Below are 17,981 nucleotides of genomic sequence, written 5' to 3'. Positions count from 1 at the left end.
CCCACCTCCTAGGCTCCTAGCAAATCATGTTCAAAGCACATGTTTAAGGAAGCTACCTATCCCTCACACTTAGCACTTACATCCTCTCCTGTCTTAGTCTTTCACCCAAGTCCCCAAACTATAATACCCTTTGAGCATTTGGATTAAGCTTTCCAAATCAAAATCTTCAAAAAAACATCAGTCACACAAAATTTCCTTTCATTGTTTTGTGGTGAGAATAATATAGCTGAAAGTTTTCTAGCCAGACAACCATGTTGAAACACAGCAAGGCACAAGAGAAGTCCAATTTTGCACAGACGTGCAACCTCTTGAGCCAGTACATGAAGGAGAAAGGAAGTCTTAGCCTTGAAATGACTAGGAAACCAGAACCCAAAGGTACTGCTTTCTTTTCTCTTTATTATCTTCACATCTCTTTTGGGTTGTCTTACTTTTCACTTTAGAAGTTGTAACTTTTTGATTTTTGCTCTTATTATGCCCTTTGAATTTCTCATTTCTTGGGAGGAGGTTGAAGATTTCTGAAATCTATGCATGTTTATATTTTTTGACTTCCAAGAAGTCTCAGTTTTAGAACAAAGGGTCTCATATACTTTCTTTGTCTGGCCATGTTTCAGAAAACCCCCAGACACCAGTGGCAACCACTATGGATTTGTTAACAAACTTGGAAAATTCAGGTGAAGCTTTGAGACAAAACGCTGTGGCTCCGGCCTCAAACGTGCAACCCATGGACTTTCTTCAAAAGCTTGGTGTTTGTCCTTCAAACCCAACTGAAATGGCTACCAATAAGGCTGATTCCAGGTGTGTAGCCCTTTGTGTTTGCCTTTTTTTTTTTTTTTTTTTTTTTTTTTTTGAATATATTGAAAGACGAATAAACTTCTCCATTTTTTATTTATTTTTGGAACATGTAGGAGTAATTGATATATGCACTTAAAATCATATATTTTGTTGTTTGAGAATATGTGTAGATATATGATTGGGTAAAAATGTATGAAAAAATATGTATAATATTATTTAAAAATTAAAAACATGTATTTGAGTGGGCTATCAAACGAAACCTAAGTTAGCTTTATTGTTTTTGGATAGTGATGAACATTATTATTATTATTATTATTACTATTATTATTATTATTTGAGAAACATGGAGCACATGCTTGTGCTCAAATAGTTAGATGGTGAACATAAAGTTAATTTTTAAACCAAAAAGAACATAAAGTTAATTCGAAGCGAATGTTTGTGCTCAGATAGTTAGATGTCATCCATGTACGAAGTCATCTGAAATTACATAAGAACACCTATTATAGGCACCAAAAGACCCACATAAACACGATTATATTCTAGTAATTTGTTGTAACTTGTAAGGGTATATTAGGGGAAGGAAAAGTCATGCACGTACGTATAGCTTAAGCATAAACTTCATGGGTATTTGGAACATCTCAGCTTTAATCCTTGAACAAAAACATATTGTCATTAGTGTAATTTATTTGGTATAAGAAAGTTGGTGGTCGACCCTAATTAATCTGTCGAGAATTCTTAATCGTTCTCAAAATGTTTTGAGACTAATGCTTAATTGTGTTGTTGTTGTAGGAAGCCTGCAACCATGGAGGCTGTGACAGCCCAGATGACCATATTCTATAGGGGCCAAGTTCTAGTATTCGATGACTTACCAGCTGAGAAGGCAAGGGAAATCATAACTGTGGCTACCAAGGGAAGCTCTAGTGTTTCTAATGGCTTTGTTTCTACTCCTGCTAGCATAATGGAGAAAGTTAGATCAAGAAGTCCCATGGCTTCTGAATCAAATGTTGTAGCCGCGTACGAAAGGAATACTACCACCAAAGAAAGGGTTCAACAGCAACCTCGTGCTATTGGTTCTGGTAATTGCCTTGTCTCATGTGAATAATTTAAGAGGAAAATGTTTTCAGCTTTCAAAAGCTTTGTGTATTAACATTTTTGTTACAATTTTTTTTACCTTACAGATCTGCCTATTGCAAGAAGAGCTTCACTTCACCGGTTCTTTGAGAAGAGAAAGGATAGGTAAGCAATTCTTTAGAAGATATAAAAGAAAAGGAAAAAAAAAGGAAGCAATGATGTGTTTAATTTGTAGAGTTTTATTCTCTTTCAAAAAAAAAAAAAAAAAGGTACTACCCAATATTCTAGAATTTGCATGAGCTTTAAGGAACTTTTTTTTTTTTGGTTGAGAATCGAACTTTAAGGAACTTGGGTGGATCTTCAAATTTATTTAACAATGCAAAAAAAAAAAAAAAAAAAAAAAAAGTAGTCAAATTTTGGTTCAGGTTATATTTAGTCCCTAAATTTTTTGAGGGGAACAAAATAGTGCTTAAAAAATTGTGATTGGTACATTTATGATTTTTTGAAGATTGAAGAAAATTTTCAACTTTTAAGGATAAAATATAGAACTTGACAAATTTTAGGACTAGGCATATTTGTTGGTCCTTTTTTTTTTTTTTTTTTAATGGGTTTCATTTCTGTCATGTAGATCAATTAATGATGTTCTTTTCTAAATTTTTTTTGCTTATTTTTCAGGGCGGCAGCAAATGCACCATACCAAGTGAACCCACCTTCACCAGCTGCACCCAAGCCTGAGGAAAGCAATCCATGGATTGAGGTGGGAGGTCAATCTTCAAACCAGCTTGAGCTCAAGTTATAGTTACCACCTGATCACCATTTTCTATATGACATAGGTTACCTCCCTCTGGTGCCTTAAAAAGTTAAAATCCTAACCATACTTGTCAGCTCTTCTGTGCTTTTATTTTTTGGGTTTAATTATTTTAGAATTTATACATATATATTTTTTTAGATTAGTGAGTATGGCCCAAGAAGAGGAGAACTTGTAAATTTAATTTATTACGTGATTTCTGAAGATTTGAAATTTCATTTCTGATTAGTACTTGTGTTGTGTATGTGTTATCTAGAAATTTTATTAATCAATAGCTAACGAACAATTAGCCATAAATATTGGGTTTTAAGTGACACTCTAGTCATAATAATAATTTTTTTTTTTTTGGTCTAGCCTTACATTTGTGCTCAAATTCCACTTCCCTCACTATTTAGCTAAAAGTCATGTTCAGTACACAAAACTCTTATTTTTGTAGAGTTTTTGTAGAGTCTGAGAGAGGTCATAATCAACAATCTTATTTCCAATTTTTTGAAAAGACTAATTCTTTGACTCGAATCTACCACTAATTACTTTCGGTGGAAGACACTTGTTATTGTACCAAACCCGACATCACTATCTATCTATCTCAAAACAAATTAGCCATAAATATTTTTGAAACTTTTCTTCTGGTTTTAGAGAAGCCACCACTCACTGTCTGGTCCACAGGGTTGTTGTATTCTCCCACCTTGGGGAGCTATCACCAATTCATCACCGTCTTCCCTGAGCTCAAAGATGGGTAGGGCCTTTAGTCCTTAGTATTTTGGATGTTTTTGCAACAAAGTTTGACATTCATCACACAAGTGCAGTTTAAGAAATATCAATATATTAAAGGAAAAGTTAACAGATGCCTGGGGACAGTTTAAGAAATATATTTAAAATAGTTTTATGAGAAAAAAAAAAAAACTAATTTTTTTACAGCATTTTTTACTTCTCATAAAAATAGTACTTAAATGGTATTTTAATAAATGCTCTAAGGCACTCGTTAACCGAATTCATATTGTCAGATCTTGAGTTGTGTCATTCCACTTCAAAACCAATTGGTGACGAGGAAGATACACTCAAATCTTTTATGACTTCTGACATTACATTACATCGGCCTGTTTTTTGAGCAGTTGTAGGGAGTCAAATTGTGGTCCTTCGACGCATATATTAAATGGAAAATTTATTTCAAATTCTAAAGATCAGTGAGTTCTTATGAAGAAAGCTATAAGTCATCTAATGACTTTGCTTTAAAGTTTGTTTCAAATTCTAGTTGCAGCATTATTATTGAGATAGGGAGAAATTAAGAAAATGTTGGTATTACTTGGGATTGAATGTCATAAGTCACAACAAATGGGATCAGATTACAAGATTAATTAACATTTCATTTGTTATGATGGTATTTTCTAGTGTTTGGTGCGGTAAAAAAAGATAAGTCCTGCAATGAAAAATAAGAAGAAAATGTTTTATGTTTTTGAATAGTGAAAAACGTTTTCCAAAATATTACATATATTTACATATATTTGTGAAATTCAATTAGTTCAACTCGTAAAATTTTTTATTGTTAAATAAAATATCAGAATTAAGTCTCGGTCTATATTAAAAAAAAAAAAAAAAACATTATATGTTCTATAGACCCCAAAAATGAACTATACATTATCAAAAATAAAAACTCCCTCAAACATTCTTGAACAAACTGCTACTCTTCTGGCAGATTTTCGTAAAAGGTCAGCTCCTTCACGCTCGAAACTTCGTCCTACAGCTACTAAGTGGAAACCTCCTGATCTGGCCGAGTATAAAACAAACTATGATGATGCTTTTTTTGATGATTTAAATGAAGCTGGAATTGGGTTGGTGGTTCGAAACTATAAGGGGAGGTCATGGCAGCCATGTCTGAAAAAATTCCTCTGCCTTCGTCAGTTGTTATGGTGGAAGTTCTTGCAGCTAGAGGGGCAATCCAATTTGTGAAATAAATTGGTACTACCCACTCTATCTTTGAGGGTGATTTTTGAGCTTGTTTGTAAAGCACTCATAGGCGAGGACTCTTCTCTAGTCCTTTGGACATATTATTAAAGACATTAACTTTTTTGTTGGCTCGCTTGTGAACCATTCCTTCTCTCATACTAGGAGGTAAGGTAACTATTTTGCTCATGCCTTAACCAGGAGAGTTAAACTTTCTTTTCCGTTGATAGTTTGGATGAAGTCTGTTCCTCTAGAAATAGTTAATTTCTTTGTATTTTGATGTTGAAGTTTTTTAATTAATAATAAGTAGCACTAAGCTTTTTCTCAAAAAAAAAAAAAAAAAAATCCCTCAATAGTAATTTTCTTCTTTTCGTACAATCTCTAGAGTAATCATTACGGAGTGTGGAAGACAATATTTAAATTCTATTGTACCTATTAAAAAAAATTATATATTCAATATACCACCAAAAATAAACTAAACACTATCAAATTAATAAAACCCCCTCAATAGTAATTTCTCTCTTTTGGCGCCATCTCTTTCTAAAGACTAACCGTTAACTATTTTTCTTCAATTACTTTCTTTGCTCAGATTAGTCACGATCTCATTTAGGGATGTTCACTAAACCATAAAAACAGTACAAATCACAAAAATCGCACCAAAATTGCCTGCAAAATGGCATAACCATACCGCACCACAAGTAACAGTGCACCGCACTGCATAGTGCAGTACAGTTTGCAGTTTTATAATAATAAAACTGCACAAACCGCACCGCACCTTCACTATATATTAATTTTTTAATATTAAATATATTATTAATAGTTTAATAACCCTAATTTTCAAAAAAAAAAGTTTAATAACCCTAGAAAGTGTTTATGAGGAAAGTCAACCCAAAATAAAGAAAAACTAACTCAATAGTTTAAAACTTGACCCAAAACAAAGGGAAAAATCAGTTTTTGGTTGGGCAGGAAAAGCCCAAAATTTGAAAATATATTGGCTTTAAACTGTATCTTATACACCATACCGCACATGTGATCGCAAAAATGAGATGTGGTGCGATTATGATTTTGGCTAAACTCTAAACTGGAATGCATAACACCGCATTGCACATGTGACCGCAAAAATGAGATGCGGTGCGGTTATGATTTTGGCTAAATCGCACTGCAAAGCATGGTGCTAAAAATGGCCCAAAATTACACCGCACTGCACTGCGAACACCTCTAGCTCATTTGATTTTTCAGGTAGATTTTGAATTTAGGGTTTGTTTTTCAATTTGATGTTCCAAAAATAAGAAAATATTTTCCTATTTTAGGATCTAATTTTGTGAACTAAAATTTTTCTTCCTATGATTATTTAAAATTACAAAAAATATTAATAATTTTTCGTGTGAGTCAAACAAAAAAATTGACTCATTTTTAGGATTGAAGAGTCATAACTAAACCCATAAAACAAGTTACTTTTTCCAAAGAAAAAAAAAAACGTTTTCCAAAAATACAAGCCATTCTTCACAAAATATTTTTTGTTGTAACAATAGAGCCTAAACAATGAAATATTGGATGTCTTCTATTAGCATGAAAAGAGGTCCAAGATTTTAATAAAAAATGCCAAGCATGATAAATTCTTTGACAGAGATGAATTGTTCAATAATTTCTCTCATTAGTGAAACACAATCAAATTGTTGGGGGATAGTGGTCATTAGTTTTAAGAAATTCAGTTGATTTTTTATTTATTTTTTATGTGAGCTCTTTATTTATTTATTTTTAAGTTGGCTAAAAATATAAAGTAGACAAAAATTAATCAAAGAAAAATATAATAATCACTATTCAGCCTATATTTATTTATTAATTAATGGGACAAAATGGGCTTTTGCCCTTTTTGGACAAATTAATTAGTCTTTTACCCTTCTTCCCAAACTAAATAGGAAAATGCACCTCTTTTGAAACTCGATTTTTTCAAAATCGAGTTAAGCCCTATAATGACGTTTTCAAGGACCTATAGTGACGTTTTTAAGAACCTATAGTGGCGTTTTGTAATTTGATATCCATGAAATCGAGTTATAGGCAATTTTACTGCCTATAACTCGATTTTATGGATATCAAGTTATAAAACGTTACTATAGGTTCTTAAAACGTCACTATAGGTCCTTAAAAACGTCACTATAGAGATCCAGAATTTTTTTTTTTTTTTTTTAACTCGATTTTGAGAAAGTCGAGTTTCAAAAGAGGGACATTTCCCTATTTAGTTTGGGAAGAAGGGCAAAAGGCTAATTAATTTGCCCGAAAAGGGCAGAAGCCCATTTTGTCCTAATTAATGCGCTTTTCTTGGCATGATGTCACAAAATCAAGTCTATCCCATCCAGGTTACTAATCAAATTACTAAGCCAGGGAAATGTGAATAGGTATTGTAAGATTTAATTTAGATTATTTACACATTACTTTGTAAATTATAAGTAAGAAGTTTTTGGAGTCATATATTGTGCATGCACACGTAGACAAATATACTCACAAGTATGTTTACCCTTTTGTTGGAGTTGTTTTATTCTTGTTACTACGTAGGAGAATTGACTCCTTAGAATGGGATGAAATGTTATTGTTATATAGGTCCATATTTTTAGGTTGGCTAATCATATACAATTCTAATAGTTAGAACATAGTTTGTCCTGTTAGTTGGTATCGTTTAAATATTTAGTCAAGATAAATTATGGTTTAAATAATTAAATTTCCTACGTTTGGTCACGTCAATAAACGCTACATGAGGTAACCTTAGATTTAGTGTTAAATCTTCTTTACAAACTTTCATTATATTTTAGTGAATATGTTGTCTTGAGAATTGACGGTTAAATCCGTGGTTTTTACTGTGAAACAGTCTGTTTTATCAGTTTTCTTGAGTCATTAGTTATATGTTATATGTGATTCGTGTTTGTTATTCAATTCAAATCTAAAGCATAATTAAACTAATTAATTACTTGACTAAGAGTTGGTTAATATTTTGACAATTGGGGCCTAAAAGGCTAAAACTCTAATAGTTATTAGATCATACAATCATTTTTTTTTCTCTCTAAAAAAAAAGAAAAAAAAAAAAGAAAAGAAAAGAGAAAGACCATACAATCATTTGCCTCAATTGATTGTACAAATGAAATGGACGAAGATAACGAGCAAACATTTCAAAATTACTTCCATCATCAATCGGATATGAGTCAAGGGTTGTCTCTAGCTTGACCGACATTAGATAATATTCTCTCACATAAAACCTCAAGTCCTTGGTAATGGAGATCAACTGTATGTAAAAACATGCACTTATTGCCTCCCTCTCCAATTTTGACCTTGAAGTTCATGTTTATTCGGATTTTCTTGAATAAGAATTGTCAATAGCTTATGTGGATTTTAACAGCATTTGAGATTGATTTTAGTTATAGATATTTTTATTTCTTACGTACCTCAAAATCAATGACTTTTGTTTAAAGATATGAACCAGGGTACAACAATTTTGCCTCATCTTTGTAAAGACATTCTATTAAGCAAAGCTAAATGCTCTTGTTCAGCGTTTTTGGGGGCAGAGTCAGAGTGTAGTTGTTATTGTTTTTTTTTTTTTTTTTTTTTTTTTTTTTTTTTTTTTATAATTTAATCCTAAATAAAAATTTATATTTTTAAAATTTTTATTATTTCAAAAAAAAGTTATTATGGATTTTTTAATGTAATAAATTAAAAAAAAAATTCAAAACCACTTTGTTTTGGGTACTTAATGGTAGATCGCTTAACAAATGCAAACAAGAAGCCTTGATTGAATCATTTTGAAACTTAAGGATTTAATTGAACAAAACCAAAGTTAGAGATTCAAACTGAATAATAATAAAACTTAGAGAGTAGGTTTTGTTTTTTTGCCTTTAAATTAAATATTGTAGAGAAGGGGAAGTAGGAGAGCCTAAGAATGAGAATGCAAGATTTACATAGTTCAACCTAACAATCTACGTTCATAGGAGAAAATCTAAGTAGCGACATCTTTAATATTTTCAATTGCATATTGCATAGAATCTAAGTAGGGTATACATAGGAGCTAGGCTAACCTTACATGGGCCTCTTGGGCCCTAACATCTTAACACATATAAACTTAATATCTTTAACAAAGCTAACACCTCTTATGCTGGTTGCTCGAGCTTGTAGGTCACTGTAACACTTGCCCTCACCATGTCCTTGAATTTGTTTGTTTTCTAAATATTTCTCAAGCTCTTTGTTGGTTGAGAGCGCAAAACACTTTGAATTCCTCAATGCTTCAAGGTTAACAGAGCTTGCCTGAAAATGAGGAAGGAAGTGAATTGGAATTATTATCCCAGCTAAAACATCTAGCAGTATACCCATTCTATCTTTGCAAAACAAGCAAGATGTTGGGAATATACACGAATTCCCAGATTTGTAAGATGCAAACAAAAAAAAAATTTTAAAATTTAAAATTAAAAAAAAAAATACACAAAGGCAATCACATGACACAAGAAATTACGTGGTTCAGCAATTTGCCTACGTTCACAGAGTTGCAATGATTTCACTATTTTCAAGGAGATTATACAAAGTGTGACAGTACAGTTTTTCTCTCTAAAATAACACCCCAAAGCCTAATCTGAAGCAATATATCTCACACAATGGACTTACAATGGGCTAAGTCTCAGAAAATCTCCCATTAAAAATCATAACACTTTTATATCGAGTCGGGTCATAATCCGGACAATTACAAACTAGGCTCCATATTGCCCAACACATGAACTTTCCAGCTGAATCTCTTAAGACTCCATCACACCCTGCAGAACCAGGAATTGCCATCCTTAATTGCTTGCCTCTAACCTGCCAGTGTCCCGTTTGATGTGCTTCCCTCAGCTTGATAATTTGGTCCTTCTTCAATAACCCTCCCTTCCCTGCAAAAGCTGCTCTATGTTCTCACTGTAATTAAGAACCATCACAGTGATCTCACTGCCTTTGAAGGTAGATTTGTTACTGAAGAAGTGTAAATCGCTCACAGTCTGTAGCTGAAAAAATGTAAAATGAAATTAGTCCAAGTGTCATTGTTGTTCTATATTTCAGTTAATGAGCTTACAGTCCAATCCTTAGTGGAGCAAGGATGAGCCAATTCGGACAGCCCTTCCAAATGGCTAGTAATGAAAAAAAATGATCAAAAGACTCACTTCCTTCATTGTGTAGAGTGCATGAAATCTCAATGTCAATATGCTTTTTTAGCAATATTTCCTTTACAACTAGAGCTCTAGTCGAGATTTTCCAAAGGAAAATTATTATTTTGACATGAAGCCTAAGCTGCCAGAGAGTTGGCTAAATGTTAGGACTAAATCAACACATACGGAGTGAATGTGAACAAGCTTGGTAGTTGAACTTAATAATCTAAGGAATTTTTAATCTTCTCCCTAAATAATTTTCATTAGCCAATGAATTAGTTCGGTCCTAACCTAAATCACCCACAGAGTAAGGCCTTTGAAATGGCTTTTAATTGCTGCCCTTCACCGAAAACGAAACACACAGAAAACCAAATTTTATAGTACTAATTTTTTTTTTTTTTAGAAACAAATTTTATAGTACTGTGGAACATTCTAAATAGTCCCCAATGAAAAAAAAAAAAAAAAAAAAAAAAAAACTGCCTGAAATTTTGCAGGGCCTCTTAAAACTAGATCAAATTTCTCACACCCATTACCTCAAATATAAATTCTACTAGCATCTGCTGCAACGTTGCAAGAATTAGCTTGGGTTAAGGTTCGAATTTTTAAAATTATAGTGTGTGTGTGTGGAGAGAGAGAGAGAGAGAGAGAAGAGGAGGAGGAGGAGGATGGTGTTTGTGTTTTGGGTATATTGCTGTATTGAGCTTTCTAATTTCTACATCTTAAATGAAATGAGCACTATTATCATACAAATTGTTAATGGTGGAGTTTGTGAAAGCAAAATAACAGTGGAATTTTTTTTATAAAAAACAATGTTGTACCTGGAAGAAGTAAATGTATACTTATGTAGTTTTTCCTCTTTGTTGTGCACGGCCATCAATCAGAATGCAAGGGATATTAGCTATCTTGAGCCACTCTCGCCCATCGCCTTTCTTACAATGTTGTTCCAGCAGATGACACCTATAAATATAAAGTTTCAGAAGTGAGAGAGGCAGACCTTTCTCAGGAAGGGATGAGAGTTTAGAGCAATCATAGATCAGCAGTTTTTTAAGAGCAGAGAGGTTTTGAAAGCCCTTCGAGGATAGGAATACTAAATTTGGAAAACTCATAATCTCCAAGCGAGTGAGAGAGCTAGGCAATATCATCATATTCTTCCCTTCTTCAGGAAACGACTGCCAATCTAAAAATCCATAAATCTTGAGATATTTAAGAGAAGTGAGTCTGTGCAATCCCCACTCAACCACTTGCTTACCAATATTGACACTTGACAAATTAAGTGATGTTAGATTGGTGGGGAAACCCTCTTCATGAAAGAATATAATACTTGGACATTGCCATATACTTAATTTTTGAAGAGAGGTAAGGATGTACGTGCAATTGGGCAAGCTCTTAAGATTCTTACAATCTTGGATCACAAGCTTTCTCAGGTTGGTAGGGAGCAACCCTTCATCCGGAAAGGAAACAAGACTAGAACACCCACCTATGTTGATCTCATTGAGGTGGCATAGTTTGTGTAGGCCCTCGGGTAAGGTCTTAAGCTTTTCACAATGCCAGATTTTGAGTTGTTCAAGAGATGCATCGTTGTGTAGTGTATTTGCTATTGACTCCAACATTGGACAAAGCCGTATTGCATTGTGTTTTAGGGCTGCAGGTAACTGGTCTCTTGATGATAAGGATGTCAGCTTTAAGCATCCATAAATCTCAAGGTGTTTAAGCATGACAGATAGGTTGCCACTTGATGATAAGCATTTTAGAGATTTACAATCCTTAATCTCTAAGTGTTGAAGAAAAGATGCATTGTTGTTACTGTTGCCATGAAGATTCTCCTCGATCATTTTTAAAGAAGAAGAAGAAGAAGAAGCCTCTCCCACATCCACCACAAACAACAAATTCTCACAATTATGTACATCTAGCCTTTTTAAAGACGGAGGTAGCTTACCTCTTGAAATGGAAGTTAAAGAAGCACATCCCTCAATAGTTGCGTGTTCTAGACACGTACAATTGGATATTGGCAAGGAGTTCAGAGTAGTGCAACTTTCAATTGTTATTGTCCTTAACGTAGAAGGCAAGCTAATGTTGACAAGTCTTTGGCATGATTTGATATATAGCCTTACAAGGGACTCCAGCCTATCTTGCCACAGTGATGTTGTTAGCTCCTTACAATCGTATATCTTCAGATATTCGATCTTTGTTAACCTTTGCATGAACTTCTCCTCCAAAATATTTGGCATTGGAATAGAAAAAACCACTGATTTTAGTGAACTTAACTCGATTGTATTTTCGCTCTGCATCTTTTTGCATCCCACAATTTCTAATTCATGAAGCATTGGAAGGCTTGGTATTGAAACAAACAATTGCTTACACTGATGAACAAAAAATTTGTCCAACGACGGGAGATGGTGGGGCAAGTTTCCTTGCAATTTGGGGCATCTATAGATAGTAAGCTCATACAATCGAGGGAATTCATACTCACCTCCATGAGGAATCCAGTCTTGCCATTCTTGCATATTTTTAAAGCAAAGTTTCTCTAAGGATTGAAAAGGTTTCAAGCAACTTTTCCCATAAAACTCAGGGCCAATGCTCCTTACCTTAGCCATTCCTTTAATGACAACGTCTTTGAGAGAGGGTAATTGCCCGATTGCAGGCAAGGATGTACAATTTTTACAATTCTCAATCCTTAGGAGCACCATATTTGAAAATGAAGGATCTCCTAACCAAGTTGGGAATTTTTCACCAACATAGCCCTCAATAAAAAGTTCTTTCACCATGCTTGGAGGTCGTAACATGTCAAGAACATCAATTGCAACTCTTGTAACTTGTAAATCATCAAACTGCCATTTCATCACCAATACATCTAAATTCTTCTTACAATTCAAATTGGCATTTCTTGCATCCTCAGCATTAGGCACATTCTCCAAGCTTGAAATACAAAGTCTTCCTCGAAGAAACTCCAAATTCATCAAATCCCCTATTTTAGATTCGGTATCTTTCCCCACAACAAAATCAGATAAAGTTTGTAGGCTCTTTAATTCTTTTAGTCCCATAGGCATCTCTTTGATTAAAAGCGCATCAGTAATATCAAGATGCCGAAGATTGACTAAATTCCCAATTTTCTCAGGTAATTTTGTTAGACGTGAACAACCTTTCAATATCAATCTCTGCAATACAAAGAAGTTATTGATTTTGGTAAACTTGTAATCTTAGTACAAGAAAGGTTGAAGTATCTTAGATGTTTCAAATCACTAATTGAATTTGGTAGCTCATCTATTTCATATCCACTTAAAGATAATACCCTTAAGTATCTTAATTGGGGCAACAAAAAATTAGAAACATAATTTGTTAAGTAACCTTTGTTCTTTATTGGTAGCGGCAGGAAAGTTCGTAAACACACATCTGTGGGGAAGTCTTCAAATTTTGTGATACCATCACAAACACCACGAATGTAGGAAAAATGATGTACCTTTGTAGAAATCTTGAATTGTTTATTGCCACCCAATTTATCCTCCAACCTATAGCACGAGTCTCCTGCTGCCCATTGAGCTAGATCATTGATGAGATCATGCATAACAAAGAGTGATTCATTACTGCTCGATTGTTGGAAGAATGATCTCCCAATCAAATCACGGAAATACTCAACACCGAGATCTTCGATTGGCTTGTTTTCTTTTGTTTCTTGAATTAAACCTTCTGCCATCCATAACAAGACTAGCTCTTTCTCCTCAAATTCATAATCCTTTGGGAATAGTGAACAATAGGCAAAACACCTCTTCAAATGCGAAGGAAGATATATATAGCTCAATCTAAGAGTTGGAAGAACATCATCATTCCCTTCTAACATATTCCATATCTTGTTATTCAACACATGTTTCCACTCATCACGATTGTGTATGGTGCTTAAAAGGCCTCCAAGAGCTTTTGCTACTAAAGGCAAGCCCTTACACCTCTCTGAAATTTTTTGACCAATTTCTTCAAGTTCTGGACATGCATTGAAATCTGTTGTGCCCAATGTGTGTTGGATAAATATTGTCAAACAAGCATCATTTGACAACCCTTTCAACTTATAAGCTTTAGCGGTGCCCAATGTTGATGAAACACGATCATTCCGAGTTGTGACAACAATCTTACTTCCTGGGGCTCCAAATTCAAAAGGACAACATAGTTGAGTCCAATAGTCATAGCTTTCGTTCCAAACATCATCCAAAATGAGCAAAAACTTCTTGCCAAATAACTTATCTTTCAATTTGACTTGTAGTAAATTTAAATCATTAATATCATAGCTCTCACAAGTGATAGATTGTAGAATTACTTTTGTCACCCTTACAATGTCAAAATCTTCAGAAACATGAATCCATGCTTTCAAATCAAAGTAACTATCCACATTATCTTCATTGTAGATTAGTTGAGCAAGAGTTGTCTTACCCAAACCCGCCATACCAAGTATGGGAATAACAGACAGTTGAGCATCACCTGATTCACCACTCAGCAACAAGTTGATGATAGCCTTTTTATCTTCATCCCTGCCAAAAACCTGACCTTCATTGACTAGAGAAGTTGAGGGCAGTCTTGATCTTGTTGTTTTAGTCATTCCTTGAGCTTTGACTTTTAATTCCAAATCATTCTTCTGTGTCACAATTTCTTGCAATCTTGTGTCAATCTCTTTAATCTTGGACAGCATCCTAGCACTGAAAGTAACATAATTTCGATTCAAGCCAACACAACCAGGGATGAGCTTTAGTATCTTACTTGTGCTGGCTTCTGCACGCGCAGTCAACTCATGTCTCAATGCTTCAGAAGCAAACTCGTCCAAGATGTCTTCCACGTCATAAGCCAAGTCTTCGAGCTCATCCAGCCAAATCTTCACCACCCAGCATGTCACCTGCTTCTCCTCTACATCATCCAGAACCGCACGGATTTTCATCAATGTTGTCTTCCACTTCTTAAGGTCAGCATCAAATTGCTCTTGGTTGAAGATCTTCAGCAAATCAAGAGAGGTTAACTTGTCAAACAGCTTCTGAAGGAAATAGGATAGAGCAGCCTCTCTAACAACTGACATGGTTTGCTCGCAGAAACAAGGGAACTATGGGCTAAGATTTCCAAAAATGAAGCAGGTGAGAGAGATTAGTGTTGAAGAAAGTTGTGAATCAGATCAGAAAGGTAGAAAAGGAACGAAGAAAAAGAAGAAAGAGGAGAAGATATGAAGTAGGAGAAGATAAGAATACTGAGATAAGTAGTGTAGTGTGGTAGTTGTAGAATTGTAGGGCCTTTTGGTAACCCATTTTGAACCATCTTTTGAGTATTTTAAACACACTTATACACATTTGGATGTATATCAAAAACACTCAAACAACGTTACTTAAACTAATGTGTACGTACAAACGGAACTAGAATGTGCTCACACGCAAGTTAATTAGCTGGCATATGTATTGTAACTAATCCCGTGTAGTTTGGGATATTTTAGGCGTTACTCTGTTTTTGTATATAGTCTCCATTTGACTTGTACAGTTTCATTCATTCAGTTTTGTAAGATCAGTTCAGTTAAAAGAAAGTTACAGCTTCTTTCAACTCTCTGTCATTTTGCAATTAGAGACCCAACGATCGCCAAGTCCTTCACGGAATGACCAACACACAAGGATTGCTTCGGCTTCTCTCTCCTCTGTTTCGGTTTCGCAATTGCTGGGTTTTTGGGGTTTTTTTTTTTTTGGGGGGGGGGATGGAGAGCTTCGGCTGAGTTTCGGCTAGGCAATGGTGTTCTTCGGATACATAGGATAAAGTGAGTTTTGATTAATCTGAAACTGTGTTGTTGTGCTGTACAGTTTGCTTGAGAGAGAGTGTGTAAAGGCAATTATTGTGAAGAAGAAGAAATGTTGAAACAGTCAATCTGTGAAGAAAGTAGGAGAAAGGGAGGAGCTGGTCAGCTGCTGGCTTGATGGAGACAAAGTCCTAATGCAGGTCTCACAAAGATGCAACTTGCAAGTATTAACAACATCATTCAAAAGTGGTTTAGGAACAAGTAACAGCAATGAATCGGAAGGTACTTTCCTGCTGCTGGAGAAATTGGAGATCAGAATCATCAGATAACAAAGCTTGTTCACTCCGGTAGGGACGCTTCTTCCAGTTGCAAATTTGTTCCAATGTCATGTTTCCAATGATTATGCCGAAAACCCAAAAAAGGGGTTCCATGGCTCTGTTTCTACTCCTGCTAGCATGATGGAGAAAGTTCATTCAAGAAGTTCCATGGCTTCTGAATCAAATGTTGTAGCCGCGTACGAAAGGAATACCACCACCAAAGAAAGGGTTCAACAACAACCTCGTGCTATTGGTCCTGGTAATTGCCTTGTCTCATGTGAATAATTTATGAAGAAAAGGTTTTCAGCTTTCAAAAGCTTTGTGTATTAACATTTTTGTTGCAACATTTTTTTACCTTACAGATCTGCCAATTGCAAGAAGAGCTTCACTTCACCGATTTTGAGAAGAGAAAGGATAGGTAAGCAATTAGAAGATAGAAAAAGAAAAGGGAAATAGGAAGAAGCAATGATGTGTTTGTAGAGTTCTATTCTCTTTCAAAAAAAGTACTACCCAATATTCTAGAATTTGCATGAGCTTTAAGGAACTTGAGTGGATCTTCTAATTTATTTAACAATGCCCAAAAAAAAAAAAAAAAAAAAAACCAGTATTCAAATTTTAGTCCCTAAATTTTTTGGGAACAAAATAGTGCTTAAAAAATTGTGATCGGTACATTTATGAATTTTTGAGGATTGAAGAAAATTCTCAACTTTGGATAAAATGTAGAACTTGACAAATTTTATGACTAAGCATATTTGTTTGTCCTTTTTTCAATGGATTTCATTTCTGTCATGTAGATCAATTAATGATGTTCTTTTCTCTCTTTTTTTTTGGGCTTATTTTTCAGGGCGGCAGCAAATGCACCATACCAAGTGAACCCATCTTCACCAGCTGCACCCAAGCCTGAGGAAAGCATTCCATGGATTAAGGTGGGAGTTCAATCTTCAAACCAGCTTGAGCTCAAGTTATAGTTACCACCTGATCACCATCTTCTAGGATTAGTTTGGATTGGGCTGAAAACCCGCGCGTCTGCATTTGCGTTTTTCCCCCCGCTTTTTTTTTTCACGCGTTTTTGAGACTTGCAACTATTGTTTATGCACTCTTCAATGAACAGTAGCCGCAAAGTTTGACTTTTCTAATTTTTTCAGCAATCAATGCACATCGTGTACTGTTTACGGACTCACAAATTTCACTTTTCAGCAACTTTTTTATTAAAAATGGGTCCTATGGTACTATTCACTCATTTAAAAATTATTTTACTATAGTGTTTTTCAATTTTCAGTTTCAGTTTTCAGTTTTCAGCTGTATCTAAACGGACCCTACACCTCCCTCTGGTGCCTTAAAAAGTTAAAATCCTAACTATAATTGTCAGCTCCCTTTTTTGGGTTTAATTATTTTAGAATCTATGCATATATTTTTTTAGATTAGTGAGTATGGCCCAAGAAGAGAAGAATTTGTAAATTTCCTTTATTAAGTGAATCTGATTTTTGAATATTTGAAATTTTGGCTTCGTTTGCTAACAGTGTTTAAACAATAGTTTTTGTTGTTTAAATGTTATAACACGTATTTTCACACACTTTTTTACCTACACGTATATTTAAATAGTATTACTAAAAATCTCTTACCAAACGAGCTTCTAATTAGTACTTGTGTTGTGTATGTGTTATCTAGAAATTTTATTAATCAATAGCTAACAACAATTAGCCATAAATAGTGGGGTTTAAGTGACACTCTAGTCATAATAATATTTTTTGTCTAGCCTTACATTTGTGTTCAAATTCCACTTCTCTCACTACCTACTAAAGGTCATATTTAGTGCACAAAACTCTCATTTTTGTGGGGTTTGTGAGAGGTCACGATAAGCAATCTTATCCTCCAATTTTTTTTTATTTTTTTTTAAAATACTAGTTCTTTGACTCAAATCTGCCACTTATTGTTTTTGATGGAAGGTACTTGTCATTGTACCAAACCCGACATCACTATCTACCTATTCCAAAACAAATTAGCCATAAAGATTTTTGAAACTTTTCTTCTGTTTTTAGAGAAGCCGCCACTAGAGAAGCACCGCTCAATGTCTGGCCCATGGGGCTGCTGTATTCTCCCATCCTATGTACCAATCACCAATTCATCAACATCTTCCCTGAACTCAAAGATGG

The 17,981-nt window shown here is 34.5% G+C and overlaps 2 protein-coding genes and 1 long non-coding RNA gene across 4 annotated transcripts; 1 reads left to right on the top strand and 2 right to left on the bottom strand.

Moving 5' to 3' along the window:
• On the top strand, nt 1–17,028 carry LOC126724854 (protein TIFY 10B-like). 2 transcript variants are annotated; one of them, XM_050429280.1, is made up of 5 exons: nt 1–375; nt 612–795; nt 1,582–1,868; nt 1,971–2,028; nt 16,673–17,028. In XM_050429280.1, the coding sequence occupies exons 1-5, from the start codon at nt 252–254 to the stop codon at nt 16,794–16,796; spliced, it is 777 nt and encodes a 258-aa protein (XP_050285237.1). In that variant the 5' UTR covers nt 1–251; the 3' UTR covers nt 16,797–17,028. The 2 variants fall into 2 exon arrangements, with proteins under 2 accessions (XP_050285237.1, XP_050285236.1); XM_050429279.1 differs by lacking the exon at nt 16,673–17,028 and adding an exon at nt 2,539–2,899 and having other exon boundaries at nt 6–375.
• LOC126724856 (uncharacterized) lies at nt 2,622–17,200 on the bottom strand. The gene is made up of 2 exons (XR_007655139.1): nt 17,151–17,200; nt 2,622–2,701 (listed from the first exon to the last, which is right to left on the bottom strand). It is a non-coding gene; the product is annotated as an uncharacterized LOC126724856 (long non-coding RNA).
• Nucleotides 12,822–14,956, bottom strand: LOC126724853 (putative disease resistance RPP13-like protein 1). The gene has a single exon (XM_050429278.1). The coding sequence runs from the start codon at nt 14,813–14,815 to the stop codon at nt 12,914–12,916; it is 1,902 nt and encodes a 633-aa protein (XP_050285235.1). The 5' UTR covers nt 14,816–14,956; the 3' UTR covers nt 12,822–12,913.
• Nucleotides 17,201–17,981: the final 781 nt, after the last annotated feature.

This window comes from Quercus robur, chromosome 5, assembly GCF_932294415.1.
Source record: "Quercus robur chromosome 5, dhQueRobu3.1, whole genome shotgun sequence".
Lineage (NCBI taxonomy): Eukaryota > Viridiplantae > Streptophyta > Magnoliopsida > Fagales > Fagaceae > Quercus > Quercus robur.
This window is presented reverse-complemented; position numbering and strand designations above follow the sequence as displayed.